The sequence below is a fragment of the Sebastes umbrosus genome, chromosome 8 (assembly GCF_015220745.1).
Source record: "Sebastes umbrosus isolate fSebUmb1 chromosome 8, fSebUmb1.pri, whole genome shotgun sequence".
NCBI lineage: Eukaryota > Metazoa > Chordata > Actinopteri > Perciformes > Sebastidae > Sebastes > Sebastes umbrosus.
Window position 1 is genome coordinate 22,361,076 of NC_051276.1, and position 18,844 is coordinate 22,379,919.

The window sequence follows — 18,844 nt, forward strand, 5'->3', positions numbered from 1 at the left end:
TAAACACTACACTGTATGATCAGATCAGATAAGATAAGTTAAGATAAAGAGGTAATAGATAAGCAAGTAAATAATAAAGATATAGTCAGTAAGTAAACAGTAAAAAACAAGATATAAAAAATAGACTGAATGAGTGGTTTATTGCACATATTTGTCGATATTGCAATCATAGTGTACAATAAAATAATATACTATCCGTCAAATGTATTCCATAGTATTCTGTCATTTCTTATTTATTTATATATATTATACTATACATATAATTTATATGTTTATAAACACATGTCACATACTCATATTTTTTTATATATTTGTATGTATTGTTCATATTATATTTTTCATATTATGCTTTATTGTATTCAATATGCAGCATACATACTTATCTATATATAAATATATGTTCCAAATATACTGTAAATGCTAACACATTTTTTTTTCAATATTATATTTATTGTTTTTTTGTTCATTCTAAAACAACAAAACAAACATTCACAAACGTCCCCAATAATAACATTCTTGGTACAAAGAAACTTAACAAACCTAATATTAATATAAAATAAGCCAGTATAGATACAGGAAAAACATACTATATACGAAAAAATAGATAAATAAATAAAAAGAATAAAATAAAATAAAATCTATTTGTATATGCATACTGTATACATATACCGCACATGCAGTATATACACATACAAAAACACATATACATATAATCAATTAAAAAAAAAAGTTTACAATTCAGTCAATGCTAACACATTTTTAAATGATTTATTTTATTTGTAAAGGACCATGTACAACATATAAATATATAAATAAATATAGATCTACTTGTTGCCATTAGATGCACCAGAGTCATAGTCTAGTCATAGCTTAAACATGACATAATGTAATTATTATATATATGTACTGTACATGATTTTCTATATATATTTTTATTTTTATTTATGAGTTAACATATTATTGTACTATAAAGCTGCATAGAAACACACCTGTCACCTGTTTACCCACCTGTTCCTCCAGCTTCTTGTGTTCTTCCGCCTCATGGAAGGATCTACATTCCGTCTCTGTCTCCCTGGCGGAGGGATCTATTTATCCAACCTGGGGCGAAGAACTGTAAAAAAACAAAAAAACACCGAAAATCACCACCGCTTTTCCACAATGTTGCTCCACCAAAGGACACAACTTTTGTACAGGTAAGCGAGATAAAACTGTTTCTGTTCGACTTAACTTGAAGTATTTTGACATGTTTCGTGTGACAACCTGTTATTCTATCTTTAGAGAAGAGTAAACAGGTAACAACAGGTGATGCTCTCCATCACCTGTTGGGGCGTGTTACAGCTACATATTGTCGTGCTATAAATAAGCATTATGTATTGTGTTGTATTTGCAGGTTTTGACGAATGTAATGGAAAGCGAAAAACAGACTACAGAGAGAGAGACACCACCTCAGCACTGGAGAAGTTGCAAGTTGATAATTGACCCTGCATTGACAAAAGGACTGTATAAAGTGTACCGTTATGATGGACAACAATTTAACTTACAGGTGAGCATCTTCAGATATCTGTTTATTGTCTGTGTTTCATAAGATAACCGCCCAGCAACATATTTCCCCTGCTATAATATAATATATAGCACCAAACAGGGAATTAGCACCTGCCACCAAAATTTCAGGTCACCAGATTTTCCTTATATTAAGAAATATTATTTTTACAAAGCAATTCTAAAGCCTAAATTAAATATATGGTAACACTTCATTTACAGGTCCACAAATTTCATGCTTATTTATTTATTTATTTATTTATTTATGTATTTGTTTATTTATTTATTTATTTGTTTATTTATTTATTTATTTAAAAAGGATCCCCATTAGCTGATACCAATGGCACCAGCTAGTCTTCCTGGGGTCCGAAATCAAGTACATTAAATTGATCACATACATAATATATACAACATCATATTTGTGTTACACTAATAACATTGAAATTTCTCCAAACATATATAAATTTCACATTCATACACATCTTCCACAACCATCTAGCCCCAAGGCCCATCATCAGGGAAAAGGAACAAAAGAAAAAACATACATGACCAACAATGACTGTCAATCAGCTGCTTAAGTAATGTATCGTTAGATGGTATTTGAATGAGGATTTGTTAGAGGATTGATGGATGTAAAGAGGGCAGCTATTCCAGTGATTGATGGCAAGATAAATGACCGTCTTTTTTAAGGCATTAGATTTTGAGTGAGGTAACATGATTTGGCCATCACCTGCTGTTCTAGTGAAATGACTGTGAACGTCCCTGCATTTAGTAATTTGTATACAGTAATTAGATGACAATTAGCAAGTATTTGAAATTTCTTTGGAAATACTGCCAAATTACCCATAATATTTACCTATAAATTTATTGAAAATTACTGTAAACATCATTTAATAATTATATTTCCCCAATAGCTGGTAATTTATTTAATACATTTCCAGGAAAAGGATACAAAGTTAATTGATATGCTTTATTTACATGTCTGCTGGTAAATAAATGATAATTAGCAAATAACTTCTTTGAAATTTTTTGGGAATTACTGCCAAATTACCCCAATATTTACCTCAAAATTGATCAGAAATTACTTTATTATAAACATTATTTAATAATTTTATTCTACTTTTTCCCCAGTAGCTGGTAATTTATTTAATACATCTCAAGGAAAAGAATACAAAATGTAATTGATATGCTTTATTTCCATGTCTGCTGGTAAATAGATGATAATTAGCAAATAACTTCTTTGAAATTTCTTTAAAAAACTCCCTGAATCATGACATTAGCTACCAGGTTATATCTGTGTAGACAATAAGTCACACAATGGTGAGATTTTTTTCTTTAAGCTGATCAGAAGTGTCTTCTATTAGTTTTGGTATTGGAGGTAAATATTGGGGTAATTTGGCAGTAATTCCAAAGAAATTTAAAATAGGTTACTTGCTAATTATCACCTAATTACCGTGAAATTTGCGGACCTGTAAAATGAAGTGTTACCAAATATAGTCATGCATTAAGGTTAAATGATATATTCCATAATTCTACCGTCTGGTACCACTGACTCAGTGTTTATAATTTTAAAGCGTTCTACCTAGATTTCAGAAGTGGCAGACAAAAAAATTGAGTGGCCGGTAGAAATGTTCAGTGACCTGCCACAGTGGCAGGTTTGGAAAAAGGTTAATTTCAGACTCTGGCACCAAACAAGCATATGTTTTGCATGATAATGGTGGGTGTTGTTTACCTCAACAGGTTGAGGACTTAGGTCTGTTTCCTGTGGAGACAGTCAGAGATCCCCGCGTCTGCCGCCTGTGGAGCAAAAGCAACAAGACTGACCTTTTGACTTCTAAATTTAAGGTAAAGTCACCATAATAATAATAATAACAATACTGATAATGAATAATAATGATAATAATAGTTGTTGTTGTCCTTTCAGGTTGATGAATGGTATGTTGGCCCTGTTCCTCCCAAAGAAGTGACATTTTCCAGGTTGAACGACAATGTGAGGGAGGCGTTCTTGACTAATATGTGCAATAAATATGGCAGCGTTGAAGAAGCGGAAATATTTTACAATCCCAAGAACAAGAAGCATTTAGGGATCGCGAAGGTCGTCTTCGACACGGTGAGGGCGGCGAAAGACGCTGTCCAGCACCTCCATCAGACGTCAGTGATGGGAAATATTATTCATGTGGAAATTGATCCTAAAGGTAACACTGATTTTTTAGAAAACCTCACATTTTTTATGTACTGAAAGTAAAAAATCTTGTTGAATTTGTTGATTAATGTGCAACCTTCCTCAGGTGACAACAGGGCGCGATATCTCCAGCTCCTCTTACGTGGCCTTTATACTCCTTGGACGCTACCAGTGGTTAGCAATGAGCAAGCTATTCAAAGCTTAATCGACAGTTTGCTGGTAAATACTTTAAAGCTGCTTATAATGGGGAAATAATCGTGTAGTCAATATTTATAAACCAACTTTATTTGAAAGATAATATTTCTCAGCTGTTTTGTATATATTATTCATCTCTTGCAGGGCAGCGCTGCCTTGCAGCGACAGGGGAGTATCTCCAGCCCCATCAGCATCGCCACACCCCTCTCTCTCGACACAGCCTACTCCAGTATTTGGCAGGATACGCCTTGCAGCTTTGGGCTTACACCACATTCTCAGGGAACCCCCCGCACTCCTTGCCTGTCTGCGACTCCTCTCTCCCAGGACTCTTGCTACTCCAGTCTTCAGGCGACTCCAGTCCTCCAGGGCGAGCCCTCCACCTATAGTGTTCACAAACCTTTAAGACGAGAGCTCTGCCATCGTAAACCTGCGAGGTATCACAGGGGATCCGGCGAAGTCTCAGATGTCAACTTGATTTTGAAGCATTGCCAACCACAGGCACCACACCCCCTCTCTTCTCAAATACCAACTAGCAGCCAGCAGCTTGCACTATGGGGTCGCAATGCACAATCATCTACTTACAATAACGCAGAACCTTCCTTTACCTCCCCGGGTCAGGAGTCCAGAGACGTGGTCACCGCTGACTCTAAGGCTTTACATCGGAACTGCAGCTCTTTCAGCATCCTGAGCATTAATTTCACAGCTGAGCGGCAGACAGCAGCATCCTCCCCACCTCATGACCACGCATGCATAACAGAACTATCTCCATCTGCTGGTAACTGTTCCTCTAGCAGCCCCCAGCCAGAGGTAGAGAGTTTGGACTCCCGCATTGAAAGTTTGCTGATAAACAGCCAGAGTACTGACCCCTCGTACTTTGTTAGAAAGACTTTAGAGGCTGATGTGCGCTCTCAGGACAGCCCAACTTCACCTTACGCGGCTAATACCTCCCCTTTCTCAGACGACTCACTTGTTTGCACCCCGACTTTGTGTGACTTCACAACCAGCCACCAGCGCTCCTACAATGACCACAAAGATGTCAGTCCAACATCGCTCATTGAAAACGAAGAGGATGAAACTACTCAAGCTGTTTTGTTTCTAACAAGGAGCTCCCAGTCTCCATCTGATTTCACACATTTTGAAAGGAGGGCTCAAGTAAACAATGAAAAAGAGGCAGAAAGGTTCCAGTCGTTCTCATGTCCAAAGGTAATTCAGATCTCTACACACACACCTAGTTATTATGTTGGTATAAAAGTATTTATGTTGTGCTGTGAGTCATTCATATTCTTTTGTGTCTTACTCAGGAGCATCATGGAGCAAATGAGGATAAGGAGCACTCAAATAACAGACTGTTTTTGACACCCGCAAAACAGAACTGTCTTCCTCAGCCTCCATCCTTTTCTTTCAATAGCACAACTCAACTCCCTACCTCCATAGCTCCTCCTGGCATTAAATCTGGATGTTCCCATCCACCGATCACCCCTTTCCCTTTCCCCATTCCTCCCTTTCCCCCATCTATTCCACCTCATCCACCTCGCCTGCCAAATGGCACCATCCCCATCCCACCTCCAGGTTGGATCCCACCTCCAGGCCATCACACCGGCATTCCCATTCCTCCTCCCCGTTTTCCACCTCCTCCGTCTATTCCTCCCCCACCAGCGTTTCTTGGACCCCCTCCGGCTTTGATAGTGCCGCCTTCTGTTCCACCCCCTGTGCACACGTACCCCTTACCCATGCAGCCTGTGGGCCCTTTAGATAAGGGGAATCCTCCAAGTCATGGCAGTGCACCTTTACCATTCCTTCGACCACCCTGGCCCGCTCCGCCTTTTCCCAGGTTTAACCGCTTTGTGCCACCACCGGACTACCAGCTTGTGCGGGAAAACCCTCATAAGCTCACAGTAGAGAAAGTTTTAGAAGTAATCATAGATGAACTGAAGTCAATCATTAAGAAGGACATCATGCGTAGAATGATTGAAGGGATCGCTTTCAAGGCATTTGAAGACTGGTGGGACTGTCAAGAGAAGAAAACAAAGGTAAGTTCTTTATTGTCTCATAAATGGATGAAGAAACACATTTCTGTGTCCTTTTGGAGCCAGTAGGTTCATTGTTATTGTTGTTTTTATTCATAAGATACAAGTTCCTCCTTTGAAAAGTGGAGCAGGGAATGTTGAAGAGAGGAACAAACAAATAAATCCCCGCAGTAACATCAGTGGCCAGGGCAAAAAACCTCCACTGCCGTCCTTCAAGGTAAACTATTCTGCTTATATGAAACACACCAACATCTGACCTCTGAGCGATTTATAACTTAATTTAATATAACTTATTGTTATGCAGGTAAAAAGGAAAAGAGACGATGATACTGCTACATCAGAAGAGATAGTAAATGTGTCGTGTTCCACTCATGACAGCTCTGGTCAGTGCTTTTCATACAATTATTAAATTAACCCTCATTTACTTTATATATTAACTCATTTGTCTATTCTAGACTGTAGCTTGATCAACTGTGTTGCTCTCTTTCCATGTAGATGTGAAACAGGGGGATGACAAAGCATCTGAGAGAGCCAAACGCAGACATGCAAGACCACATGCTCTTGACAGTGATGATGATGATGATGATGATGAGGGGAGAGAAGAAGATAGCACACTTCAAGATGAAGAGACAACATCAGATAAAGTGGAGGCTATTGTGCCAGTTGATGATGATCTTCAAATCCTGGTAAATAGAGATTTTGCATGAAAAGTAATTGTTACGTTGAATGAGAAGGACTGTATGAGTTTACTGGTTCATAAAAGTTGTGGCCACCAGGGGGCATCGGTTTGAAGGCAGTCCAGACAAGATTTTCCTTTTTGGTATTTATTGAAATAGACAAATAAGGGTGTGTGTGGTTCTGGAAAAGAGATAAATGACAATAATTAGTATAATGTACATATATTTCAACACGTTTTAACATACATTACAGGTATGCAGAGCAACACCTACTTTTCGAGGTTATATCACATCAAAACAAATGAACATCTTCTACAGTAATTGTAAGCTACAGAATCCCTCCTTTTTTCTTTATGGCATAAATTATCTAACAAACACCAGATTCTGTACTCTATGCATCCATCCAATATCAGCAATCTCACACAGAAATGAACTTTGCCTACATTGTGCAGAGCACAGCAAACTAATAAATTGCCTAATTAAGGCACTTAAGGCTTGTAAAGCAACACCGACATTAATATACATCGTTGGTATACATTAATAACATGCACGGACAGAATATAGGCAATAATAAACATTTTGGAGACTATTATGCTCGCCATTACACAAACAACAATGAACGAGCAGCAATATATATCGGACTAGATTGCTGTGAAAATGAACACAATGTAAACGTTATCATGAGATAAAACTAACAAACATCAGGTTTACTTACTGGTTGTTTGCACGCACACAATCTTGAAAAAGGAAACCCGAAACGGAGCACAGAAAACACCATTTAACCTTCTTAATACACAATCTCATTACAAACACTGCAGTCTTTTCGTGCCGGCACTCTTCTCCCAAACCTTTTCACAAAACTCAATGACGGCCGTCTTATTCTGTGAGTGAATATCGTCTGTCCTCTTCCGCGAGCAAGTTAGTGGCGTGGCTTCTTCTCAGACAGGAGTCTTCCTTCGTCACAGTAATAGTGAAATTACAAAAAAAAACATAGTTCAGAGCCAGTACTTTGTTTTCAGTTTTTAATACAAATCTTTCCTTTCAAATTCATTAAATCTTGTCTTGAAATAAAAGTCTTACATATACTGTATTTCTGTAAGTAGCTCTCAATCGGCTGTGATTTGTTACAAAAAGTTGAAAATGGTTATACAACTTTTCCAGAATCTATACAAAGTATTAATGTGATAAACTGTCTATAAATTGAAAGTATGACATTCTTAAGACTGCATAATATAACTTGTACTCTAATTAGTGTGACAGAGATGATCGTGATGATGATGACGACAGTAATCATCCTGAGGAAGAAAAGGAGTTGGTACAAAAACACACAGAGGATGAAGATGCTGTCATCTTCCAAACTAGTGATGGAGTGCAGTGCTTAGATAGCGGTACGTTAAAAAGGTCATACATACAACATTGAACATTTGTGAATAATCACATACCTATGAATAAATATCTTTGTTTCTTTTTTTTCCAATTGTAGAGACTTCTTCCGGGAGCAGCTCTTCAGAGGAAAGCGAGTACTCGTCAGACTTCGACTCCTCTGACTCCTCGTTCTCCTCAGAGAGCTCGTCCTACTCTGACCTCAGTCTGGAAGATGAAGACATGGAGGAGGACGACGGCAGGAGTGACGAGTGTATAGTCATATCGTCAGATGAAGAGTCAATGGAGCTTGAGTCCCCCGTCACCCTCTCAGCCCCGCTAACCCCTGGTGCTCAGCTGGAGCTGGACTTGCAGGACTGGTCAGACTCATTTCATAGGGAGGAAACCGAAGAGAACCAGTACACGTTCTGTCAACAAGACACCTGTGACTTGGATGTCATGATGGAGCTCCAAACCAGCGAACCCCAGGACCATCTACAGCCCCTGTCACCTATAGGACTTCCAGGTTATATGTCCAGCATGCTATGTAGCAGTAGATGGAAATAGTTTATAGCATTAGGACAGTTCAAATAATGTTTGGTGTCAGACGAAAATTTGCATGCTGAATTGGCATTCAAAAAGTTTCCATTAGATCTCAATTTTCTGGCCCCTTAACGGGGACAAAATCAACAATAAAAGCATTCAAAGACATTGTTTGACACATGTATAATGCATTAATCCTCAACATGCATGATTGTCATGTATTGATAGAAAACGGTGGTGAAAATATGATTTGTAATATTTTCTTGTTATTTATCCATGTAGCAGCGGAGCCGCACCTTGATGTAGAGATGGAGAGCCCTGACTGGATGGAGGAGTCACTCGGGAACGTAGAAAACCTGAGGCCACTCACTCCCACTGGCTGCTTGCTGGACAGTGACCCTGACCTTCTGATAAGAAGCAAACCCGCATCCCCAGCTGTAGAAGAGGTGGAACGACCACAAACACCAGGCAAGGGGATAGTGGCTGAACTGGAGAGTGAAGACTCTGCCAATGAAGTCCTCTCCCTCTCTCCAACGGGCACCGAGCTTGTTCTAGCTCCCTCTTATCCCCCGTCCTCGTACCCATCATACCAGGATATGCCCAAAACTCCTGGTAGAGAGGATAGACGTGGATGGACTCGGTACAACTCTGGGAGAGCTCCAGCAACACCAGGCAGAGAGACGACCATGTCAGAAGGTAGCACAGTGATGTGCCTGACTCTTAGCAGCCCACCTCCTGTGCCATGCCTGTCTAGCACTCCATATATCACAGCCCCAAAGACTCCTGGAAGAGACATCATCCTACCCCGAAGAGCCATAGTCCACAGGAGGAAAACGCAAATGGTGACGACCTTACAGCCCCTGTTGTATGATTCTCTCGGAGGCTCCCCCATCTCAGTGTCCTCTTCATGCAGCCTATCTGAGTCTTCATCTGAGGGCATGTGGATCAGTTCAGGTGTGAGAATGAAGCCGTTGCAGGGACTGGAGAATATGCCCGGGCTTCTGGATGAGGAGAATAGGAGAGAGACAGAGAAATCCTTATTAAGGAGAAAACAGCGGAGGAGACTAAAGAGGCGATGGAGAAACCGTCATAGGCGGAGATCACTTAAAAGAATCACTGGTTGTCTCTCCTCTCACAGTCGTCCTCGCGGGTGGCGTTCACTCTGTGAGGAGAGGAGGATACTTCATAGTGTTTGGAAGGAGGGCCTGGATGAAGAAGATGCAAAGCTGCTGCAGAGTACATATGACAGGCTGCAAGCACGGGATAATGGCATTGGGTGGATCAGTGACACCCTGTGGATACCTCACCCTCATATCCTTTTTTAACAGAGTTCCATGTTGAAATTAAATTAAATCAAAGTGAGTTTCCAGTAAGTGAACTCAGTAACTGATAATGTATGAATAAAGAGGCGAAATACCTCCCCCTCCGGTGGAAAAAATATGTACGGTAGTTCGCTGAGCGGTTTCACACAAAACTAAATGATACTACAAGAAAGCTACGACAAACAATGACTTTGTTGACTTGCAAAATTATGTTTTGAATTGGCAAACATCATGTGTGTGATTCATGGCGCAATTCAAACAGGATAAAAAATTATTTGTCTCTCACCGTTGACTACTGTTCATATTTTTTTTTTAAATAAGGTCCCATGGTGGTCCACCAGACGGGGCGAGCCTTAGCCTCTCTATTGTGATTATCTTCAAGGTTGTACTGAGCCATGCACAAATGACTGAGATGAATCCATAATGTTACATATGTTATATTTAAATACTAATATTTTTAAAAGAAGTCAAAACCCTAACAATTAAAGGGACTGTTTGTAACTTCTTACACGTATAAATCACCCGGGTCGATGTCCCATGCACGCTCGCATATGTGCGCTCGCGTGTGGCTACGCTGTTCAGACTCAGACTCAAACACAAACTACACAGAAGCACCAAAACCGCAAAGTTATATCTAGTGAAGCCCGTCTTGCAAAACAGTGCTGGCCGCGGTCGGAGGACGCGGTCGGACGGATTACACGGCTTTGGTGAGTACTCGATTCTGATTGGTCAATCACGACGTTCTATGGTCTGTTATTTCTTTATATGCTGTCCGTTGCTATGTATAACAGACCGTTGCTATGGGCGCAGCTCTGCTGTTGGAATCTGGCAAACCGTTTTTGTGTCAAATTATTAATTTCCTTAAGGAAGTAGCCGTGTAATAAGCGGGACAATGTACAGCTAGCGGATCATTGTTGTGAAATAAACCCTGACAGGGCGATGCGGCACCCCGACCGGCTCGCTGTACATTATCCCTTACTTATTTGCTTGATACACAGTATTGTAAATCAAAATCTGGGCTTGACGTCTTTAACTGCTGCTCACTGACTAAAGTCCTCACAGAGAAGAGTGAGGAGCACAAATCCTGGCAGCCATATCACAGGACCGGCTCTGCTCGCTGCGAAGGATTCTACAAAATCAGCAGGAAAGATAAAATGAAATACCTCAACAACACAAAGCTGGCCACTGAGCTTCCGTCAACAAGTACTCAGGTATGAACGAGGGGGAATTGTAATGATCTCAGTGCCCAGTTTATTCCATCCAGTGCTTGATGTCAACATATGTTTCAGCAGGGAAGGTGCATCCCAGCCCAGCAACCGACCTCACTGCGTGCTGGATCTGACTTCAGGTCTGAACAGCGTCGCCTGCTGTCCTCTTTCAGCTGTGATAGTGACCTGGTCAAGTTCAACCAGCTGAAGGTAAGCAAATTATGAGTAAAGATCATAGACTGTATATAAAGATGGACGACATGACAGCTCCTCAAAAGTGAAACCAAAACATTTTGATCGCCCCCTGGTGGCTGGCTGCAGTATAGCTCATAAAGCCCGCCTCCTCCATGTTAGTGGATGGGACATGGGCCAAACTAAAAAGTCAAAGTACACATCAAATACATTTTTCCCAAAGATGGTTTCTGTCATTTAAGGTAGTTCTTATCATGCTGATGTATGTTCAAGTGTTCGTTTTTCTGATAAGTTTGGTTTTAATTAGTTATTTAATGCTATAAAAAGGGGTTGAGACGTCATGATTGTCATGATGTATCTCATCGGCTACTGTTTGTGTGTTTGTATGTAACTTTGTTATTACAACTGCACATCCCCACATGCTTATATGGGCAAAGAACAGTTGTGTGAGCAAGGTCATATGAATACCACTAACTTGGGTCAATCTACCCAAATCACAAAAATAGTCCTGGTGGTATCTAGCCATTCAGATCGTTTTCATTTTTCTGCTGAGATGGCTGCTACCACACCAATAGTGGTGAATGTGATCTGTTTGTTTTGCTCAAAACACTGAAAAGGCTACATGTGAGACATTTAAAAAGCTCAACAGTAACCCGTCTGTCCAGATGCACAGACCTTGTCAGAGTTTTCTACCCGAGGACGAACACAGTAATTTGAATGATTACCTGGAAGGAGTAAACTGTCATGTCAGTGTCTGCAGCAGTTGGGAGCCTGTCTTAACAAATGTCTCATTTTGTCATGATGTATATCAGTTTCGAAAGAAGAGGATTCGTTTCAGCCCGAGTCATATTCATGAGTGGGGCCTGTTTGCGATGGAGCCAATAGCAGCAGATGAGATGGTGATTGAGTACGTGGGCCAAATCATCAGACAGGTAAGACAAACTCAAACTAATGACAAGACTTGGAAATATATTCATAATGCACCAACACTTGGTAACAAATGTCTCTGATGAGCTTTTAAACAAGCCACTTTTCCCCTGTTTGTTTTCTCTGAATTGGCCCAGTGGCCCACTGGGACCCACTGGTTACTCTGGGTAATTTCCAGGAGTGTGAGTCGGGTGACAGTGATAAACAACACTCACATGATGAATAGGCACATCTGTTTTCTTTCTTCTTAGGTCATCGCTGACATGAGGGAGCAGAGATATGAGGAAGAGGGCATTGGAAGCAGCTATTTGTTCCGGGTTGATCAGGACACCATCATTGATGCTACTAAATGTGGGAATTTAGCCAGGTTTATCAACCACAGCTGCAATGTGAGTAGTGGTTAAAAGGTTGATTCTAAATAAGATCAAGATTTTTTAATAGGATCCTTAATGCAAAATAACTTTTTTTTGTCTTGCAGCCAAACTGTTATGCAAAGATCATCACTGTGGAGTCCCAGAAGAAGATAGTGATATACTCCCGGCAGCCGATAAGCATCAATGAAGAGATCACATACGACTACAAGTTTCCCATTGAGGAGACAAAGATTCCTTGCTTGTGTGGAGCAGATAGCTGCCGGGGCTCCTTGAACTAAGCTGATTATGTCAAGATCCAAAGTTGCCTGAGGTACTGCACTATATAAACACAAACCCTGAAGATGTGCAAACAACAGAGAGAAAAAACACACGCAGAACTAAAATAAAATTACATAAAATAAAAATCCCACCCCATCTAACAACAGAAGCTGCTAAGACTGTTAACATACACATTATAAGTAAATATTACAAATAAATATGTACCTGTACACACTGCACCCGCACGCATGAGCAAGCATATAGACATTGTACAATAATATGGCAAAGAATAAATGAATTGCACGGACAGAGTAAGCAGTTAAGACAGTTGGACAATTGGCTTCCTGGGAAAATGCATCAAAGTCTCTGAAGGAAAGAGTGCAAAGGCTCCACATCCTCCAGAATTTGTCTGATTTATGAATGAGGTCATGAGTCAGTTTCTCCAAAGGGAGGAGAGCTGTGATCTGTGATAGCCACATGTGGACCGTTGGGACCTGCGTAGCAAACCATCGCAGCAAGATACACTTTTTTGGCAAAAGTAAAAGAAGTGTTAATGAAGATTTAATGACTGTATCAGAAAGATCATTAGTGGTGTGGTTCAACAGGTAAAACGAAGGAGACGTGTATTGTTTACCCGTAACCTGCTGGATCACAGAATGAACCTCTTTCCACAAGGTTTGGATGCGATCACATGACCAAAACAAATGGATAAATGTACCTTTTTGTATCTTACATTTAAAACAAAGGAACATTTTCTGGAGGCAAATAGGTGGAAACATTTATGAACACATGGCAACCACTGTTTCTGACATTGCAATTGTCAAACATGGAGGGAAAAATGGGCACTCCAACCGTCATTTGAAGGGTTACAATGAGATGTCTGCTGACTTTATCGTCCAAATGATAACAAAAGTGTATAGTTAAATGTTTTCATTTATGAGAGCTTAAATGGTGTTTTGCTTGAGTCAAGCTTATATCAATAATATTGGTTGTCTTGTTAACATTTTATAAAAAGAAAGCGTTGCATTATGATGAAGTTGTGATGAACTCTTCCTGATAACTGTTACAAACTCATAAGATGATCTTTCATGGACATCAGGAGAGATTATAATGAAGTACTTTTCAACATAAAATAAATATTACATTGTAATAAAACATGCAAGTCACAAAAAGATCAAAGAAGAACAAGTTTAATAAACATGATTTGTGCAATTTTATTGTATATCTCACAATATTAGAGCATTGATGCACATTATTAGTATACAACTTAAAGGATAAACGGGACCCTCAACAGAAAGTGTCTTTTCATAGTTAATTGATAATAACACTGACTTTTCATAACTGTAAAGCAAGTATAACACTTGGATCACATGTTCTTTGAAACTCCATTTGGTGTCAGGATAGTCAGGTTTCCTCTAGCGTGTTGTTCTGCTTCGATGGCTTCAAAAAGAGACTTGAAGTTTCCTGCACCGAAGCCCTGTGGATAAATCATGTCTTTAAGATACTGATTTTGCAGCAAAGTCAGTCCTATCCCCCAGCCCAGATGTTATGTTGAGATATAGAATAATGTGCTGTATGTTTCCCTTTTCCCTGTAAAAGTTGTCATCTGTGCAGTGGCGCCCTCACCTGGTGGTTATTTCTCTGAATGACTTCCAAGAACACAGTGGGGCGATCCTGAACTGGCTTGGTGAAGATCTGAAGTAAATAGCCATTGTCGTCGTAGTCCACCAAGATCTTCAGCTCCTGGATATGAGTAAGATCACGAGATAACATTTGTCATATGTAATGAATTGCTCTATTTGGTTGTGGTGAGGCTGAATCGTTGACTCTGTATGTTATCTTTTTTTCCACTCATACAGCAAATTATGTTCTCAGACTAAAACTAGTACAGTAGTTTCTAGATATGGACACAGATATAGTTATTGCTTTGACCAAACATAATAACATGAGGCTCATAGATGCATCAGACCTTGTTAATATATGATCTTAGTTCTGACCTGCAGAACATCCAGGTCCTCTGAGATTTTGACCTTTGAGGTCTTCAAGTTCTCCCTCAGCTGTTTGAAGTAGGCGTCTGGCACAGACATGAACTCCATCCCACGCTCCTTTAGGTTGCGAATCTGCAAACAAGGGATTCATCGGAGATTTATTGTTGCTGCTTTTCGGATGAATCCACATACAAAGCTAAAGAGTTTTGTAGACTTACTGCAGTGATGATATCTGATGTGTTCATGGCTACATGCTGCACTCCTGGGCCCCCATAGTACTCCACATACTCCTGTGAGTGAAAATGTAAGGTAAGGATACCTGTTACATTATTGTGCAAGTAAATTGTTTGTAGTCCACGTATGAAAGTGTGAAGAACATACCTGGATTTGAGACTTTCTCTTCCCCATTGCAGGCTCGTTGATAGGCATCTTCACGGTCTCCTCGTAGTTTGCCACAACAATGGAGCGCAGGGCACTGAACTCTGTCTGAAGCTGCTTGTCATCCACTGACCAGAAGCGGTGAAAGAGAAGGTTTCTTTGATACCTGTTAGATCGAGAGCCACAGTGGCGTAAGTTCAAACACCATATGGTGGGTCGAACAGTCCTGACGTGCCACTTGTAGTGTTAACATACCCTATGTTGAATAATTTTACATGTTTAGTGTTTGTGTTTTTCCTGCATAGCCAGCACAAGTTGTAGTTTAATTGTTTACATGCCCAGAACTGCTGCTAAACATGAATGAGTGGCTTTTTGGAGTTATGCTGGTTCAATGAGGCTTTTCACATCTAAAAACCTCCAGCCTGTGTTACACCTTCTTTCCAGTATCAACCAATGAGCTTGCTTTGAACTGCCTTTCCCCACCTTTTCATGCCTTTATGATGGGGTCAAAACAAGATCCAGATGTGGGGAAACTACTGGAGGATCACTAAAGAAAATGCAAAGTCATGCTGACCACTGACTCGTGCCAAAAAAACAACAGGGTTATGCAAGAATCAGACATGCTTTGACTCCTCCTCTCATCCACCCCTCTGAAGAGCAGATATGTTATGTGTCACACTGCATGCTTTCAAACTCTCTACAAGAAATAGCCATTACCAGTCCACCACTGGGACCATCTCAGCATCTGGTTGGTTTCCCACAACGTGATCAATGAAGTTCAGTTTTCCACTTGGTCTGTGTGAAAAGAATGAAAGCAAAATCATACAAACATTGTAGTACATTTGCTGCTATTCTGACTTCATCGTCTTATAAGCATTATAATGACTTATGTACACTCACAGTTTGGCTAATAAAGGGTCCTTGAACAGAGGGGGTTGGAAGCCTGGCAGAAACAACCCACTGTATCCGGTCCTCTCCACAAACGTGTGTGTGGTGTCACCATACTGCAGCAAACAAAAGCAAGTATACTATTCTGAATTTTTTTTTTTTTTTAGGACATTTTCAACTTGGTGACTAAATACTCGATGTAAATTCATGCTTAGTGAATTGTCTTACCGTTTGAAGCACGGCCATCCTGACTTTACCACACTTGTCCTCCAGGGTGCAGGGCTCCTTTACAATAACTGCGCCTCGCTCTCTAGCTTTCTGTGAACGAGGATATATGGTAAGTGAAAATATAAATCTAATAGCATTCATTAACAGCAATTAAATTTAAGTTCAAAAGCTTAGAAAAATAGCTAAGAATGCACATTGAAATGAAAACCTGTAGCGTTACCTCCACAAGGAAGTCACAGTCCTGCACTGTAAAGGCAACATCCTTCACTCCATCCCCATGTTTGACTAAATGATCTCCCATCTCTGACAAAAGATGAGGAAAATGTATTCAGCCACACAGAGTCAACCATTCTGTTAATATTATTGTGCATCTTCAACCCTTTAAGTGTCTAAAAATATGATTTAAATGCATTTTTGTATGTTTTATTAACTGACTTTTGCCAAATGTATAGGGATGATTCGTAAACAATAATAGATCTGTGATGAACTCTAGTCTTGTGCACACTAAAATTGATTATTTGGAGTTAATTTGACAAAAGCAAGTCAGGATATATCAGGAAATGTTTTGCATAATTATTTCTTGTTTTGTTGTTTTTACTGATAATAAGGGTATAATTATGGGAGCCAGCAGGCCATTTTAAGGTATCAAAATGTATTTGAGACATAAAACGTTTTTTTTGAAAGGATGAATAAAATAGTGAGGAATAAAATCATGACATAGTAAGTACAATTAATGAAAATCCAGTGTTTTGTTTCCTTAAATATGTGCAATAATCAAATAGAGTGATCTGTATTGTGACAACTCCTCTTTTTGCTGTCTCAAATAAATGTGTTTTATATTCCTGGAAATTGTAACATCTTAAAGATGATTTTCCTCGTGAATGCCAGATACGTTGTTGAAGAAAAAATCCCAATAGAACTTAAACATTATAGCCATATGTAGATATTATTAATAATGACATTTTCCACAAACATAAATAACTACTTCAGCTATGCGCACACTGAAAACCCAGATCAGGATCAGCGCTGTACCTTTGTTTCCAGGATTGAGGGCAGATGAAAACACATAAACGATCTGTGAAATACAAAGTGAAAACATTAACTTCTCCTTCCTCTATCATTTGATTTACACTGTACAAAGTTACCAGTTGAGTCCAATATAGCTATTTATTGAAAGCTAGTGTTTCAATCCACCTTACTCAAGAAAACTATACATTATGCAATCAGTTGTGTAATTCTACTAAACAAACACCTGCACAGAACAGTATTTGTAATTTTTGTTTAATTGCACTAAACAAAATCTTGCTGTTCCCAGTGTTGTAGTGTGCTGTACCTTCAGGCACTAAAGATCCTTTACCTTGTTTTGTTTGACTGCATGGGACACCACTTCACGGCTGCCTGTCTCCAAACCCTGGTAAGCAAAAGGTTCAAATCCCAGCTTGTTGCAGTAATATGATGCAGCCTGTTGAAGACAGCGATTTTTACTCAACAGAAAATTACAGGGAAGTCTCTTATTAAATGTAACAGTGAACTGAAATCGTGCATGATTGCAACAGGTTGGCCTTAAACTTTCTGATAGTGCCATCTCCTGGTGGCTAGTGAGGCTTGACTCAGTTTGTGCTGCTGGAAATTTAGTATGTGTTCTGGGGGTTTACATGCTTCATCCCCTCCACCCCTCAGGAGAACCAATAGCCTCGCTGAGTGTATAGTCTACCCCTCAGTCTGTGTGAAAACTTGGTCAGAAAAAAAATAATGAATGTGTCCAAAAATCTTATGAGTTAACATACCTGTTTTGCATTTCCAACCCAGAAGGTCAGATGATCAAAGCAGAGGAACCTGCCCTGCTCATGCTGGGGACAAGAACAAATATTTATTTTTTAAATTGTGTCGTGTGAACCGATACAGAGCCCCTAAGGGGACATGGAGGAGAAATTCAAATAGATGGTATAAGTAAAAAGCCTCTGTTCAGCATTATGTTACATACCTTTTCACCTTTATCTGTGTATGTTGTCTGTAATCAGAAAAGCACGTCATAGCGTAATTACATAACAAAGAAAAAGAACAACCATGCTGAAGTACACTGACAGATGCTACATCCAAATACAAGGTGTCTTTATCACAGGTAATAATAGAAAGAAGCCATCTGAAATTATTCAACAGTGAAAGGTTACTCACCATCTTGCTCCCGGTGACCTGACTGTCAGAATGAAATCAACAATGAACCTCTGAATTTAAAAGCTGAGAGGGAAGTTTCTAAATCCACACCCACCGGTGAGGAGGAGGAGGGAGAGTGTTGATGTTCGGTGCACTTTTGCTGTTACACAATGATAACTTAGGAAAACAAGTCAACATACCTCAGGTCTGTTGACCTGTAGACCTCATTATCACTTAATTCATTGTCAGTTTGATGCTACTGACTATGCTTACAATAGATGTTGTATCAAGAAATGTAACTGCTTAGAGACTTGGAGTAAATTTTGTTTTGCAAATTGAATGACTTCCCTGCTTCATAATGCATCCTTAATATCAAACAATATTTTTATCTGCAAAGAAGAT

At 39.7% G+C, this 18,844-nt stretch overlaps 2 protein-coding genes across 3 annotated transcripts; one reads left to right on the plus strand and one right to left on the minus strand.

Moving 5' to 3' along the window:
- Positions 1–948: 948 nt before the first annotated feature.
- Positions 949–12,952, plus strand: LOC119492308 (histone-lysine N-methyltransferase SETD1B-like). 2 transcript variants are annotated; one of them, XM_037776665.1, is made up of 18 exons: positions 949–1,193; positions 1,391–1,543; positions 3,280–3,384; positions 3,464–3,734; positions 3,828–3,940; positions 4,061–5,119; positions 5,218–5,946; positions 6,044–6,160; positions 6,248–6,326; positions 6,439–6,629; positions 7,873–8,008; positions 8,104–8,508; positions 8,808–9,836; positions 10,892–11,058; positions 11,137–11,265; positions 12,060–12,179; positions 12,426–12,563; positions 12,653–12,952. In XM_037776665.1, exons 2-18 carry the CDS (start codon positions 1,406–1,408, stop codon positions 12,824–12,826), a joined length of 5,100 nt encoding a protein of 1,699 aa, XP_037632593.1. In that variant the 5' UTR covers positions 949–1,193; positions 1,391–1,405; the 3' UTR covers positions 12,827–12,952. The 2 variants fall into 2 exon arrangements, with proteins under 2 accessions (XP_037632593.1, XP_037632594.1); XM_037776666.1 differs by having other exon boundaries at positions 11,140–11,265.
- A 1,028-nt stretch (positions 12,953–13,980) lies between these two features.
- hpdb (4-hydroxyphenylpyruvate dioxygenase b) lies at positions 13,981–18,489 on the minus strand. The gene is made up of 14 exons (XM_037776667.1): positions 18,464–18,489; positions 18,273–18,299; positions 18,076–18,138; positions 17,646–17,750; positions 17,321–17,363; positions 16,509–16,591; positions 16,289–16,378; positions 16,073–16,176; positions 15,890–15,967; positions 15,176–15,338; positions 15,013–15,084; positions 14,804–14,926; positions 14,433–14,549; positions 13,981–14,283 (listed from the first exon to the last, which is right to left on the minus strand). Exons 1-14 carry the CDS (start codon positions 18,464–18,466, stop codon positions 14,173–14,175), a joined length of 1,182 nt encoding a protein of 393 aa, XP_037632595.1. The 5' UTR covers positions 18,467–18,489; the 3' UTR covers positions 13,981–14,172.
- Positions 18,490–18,844: the final 355 nt, after the last annotated feature.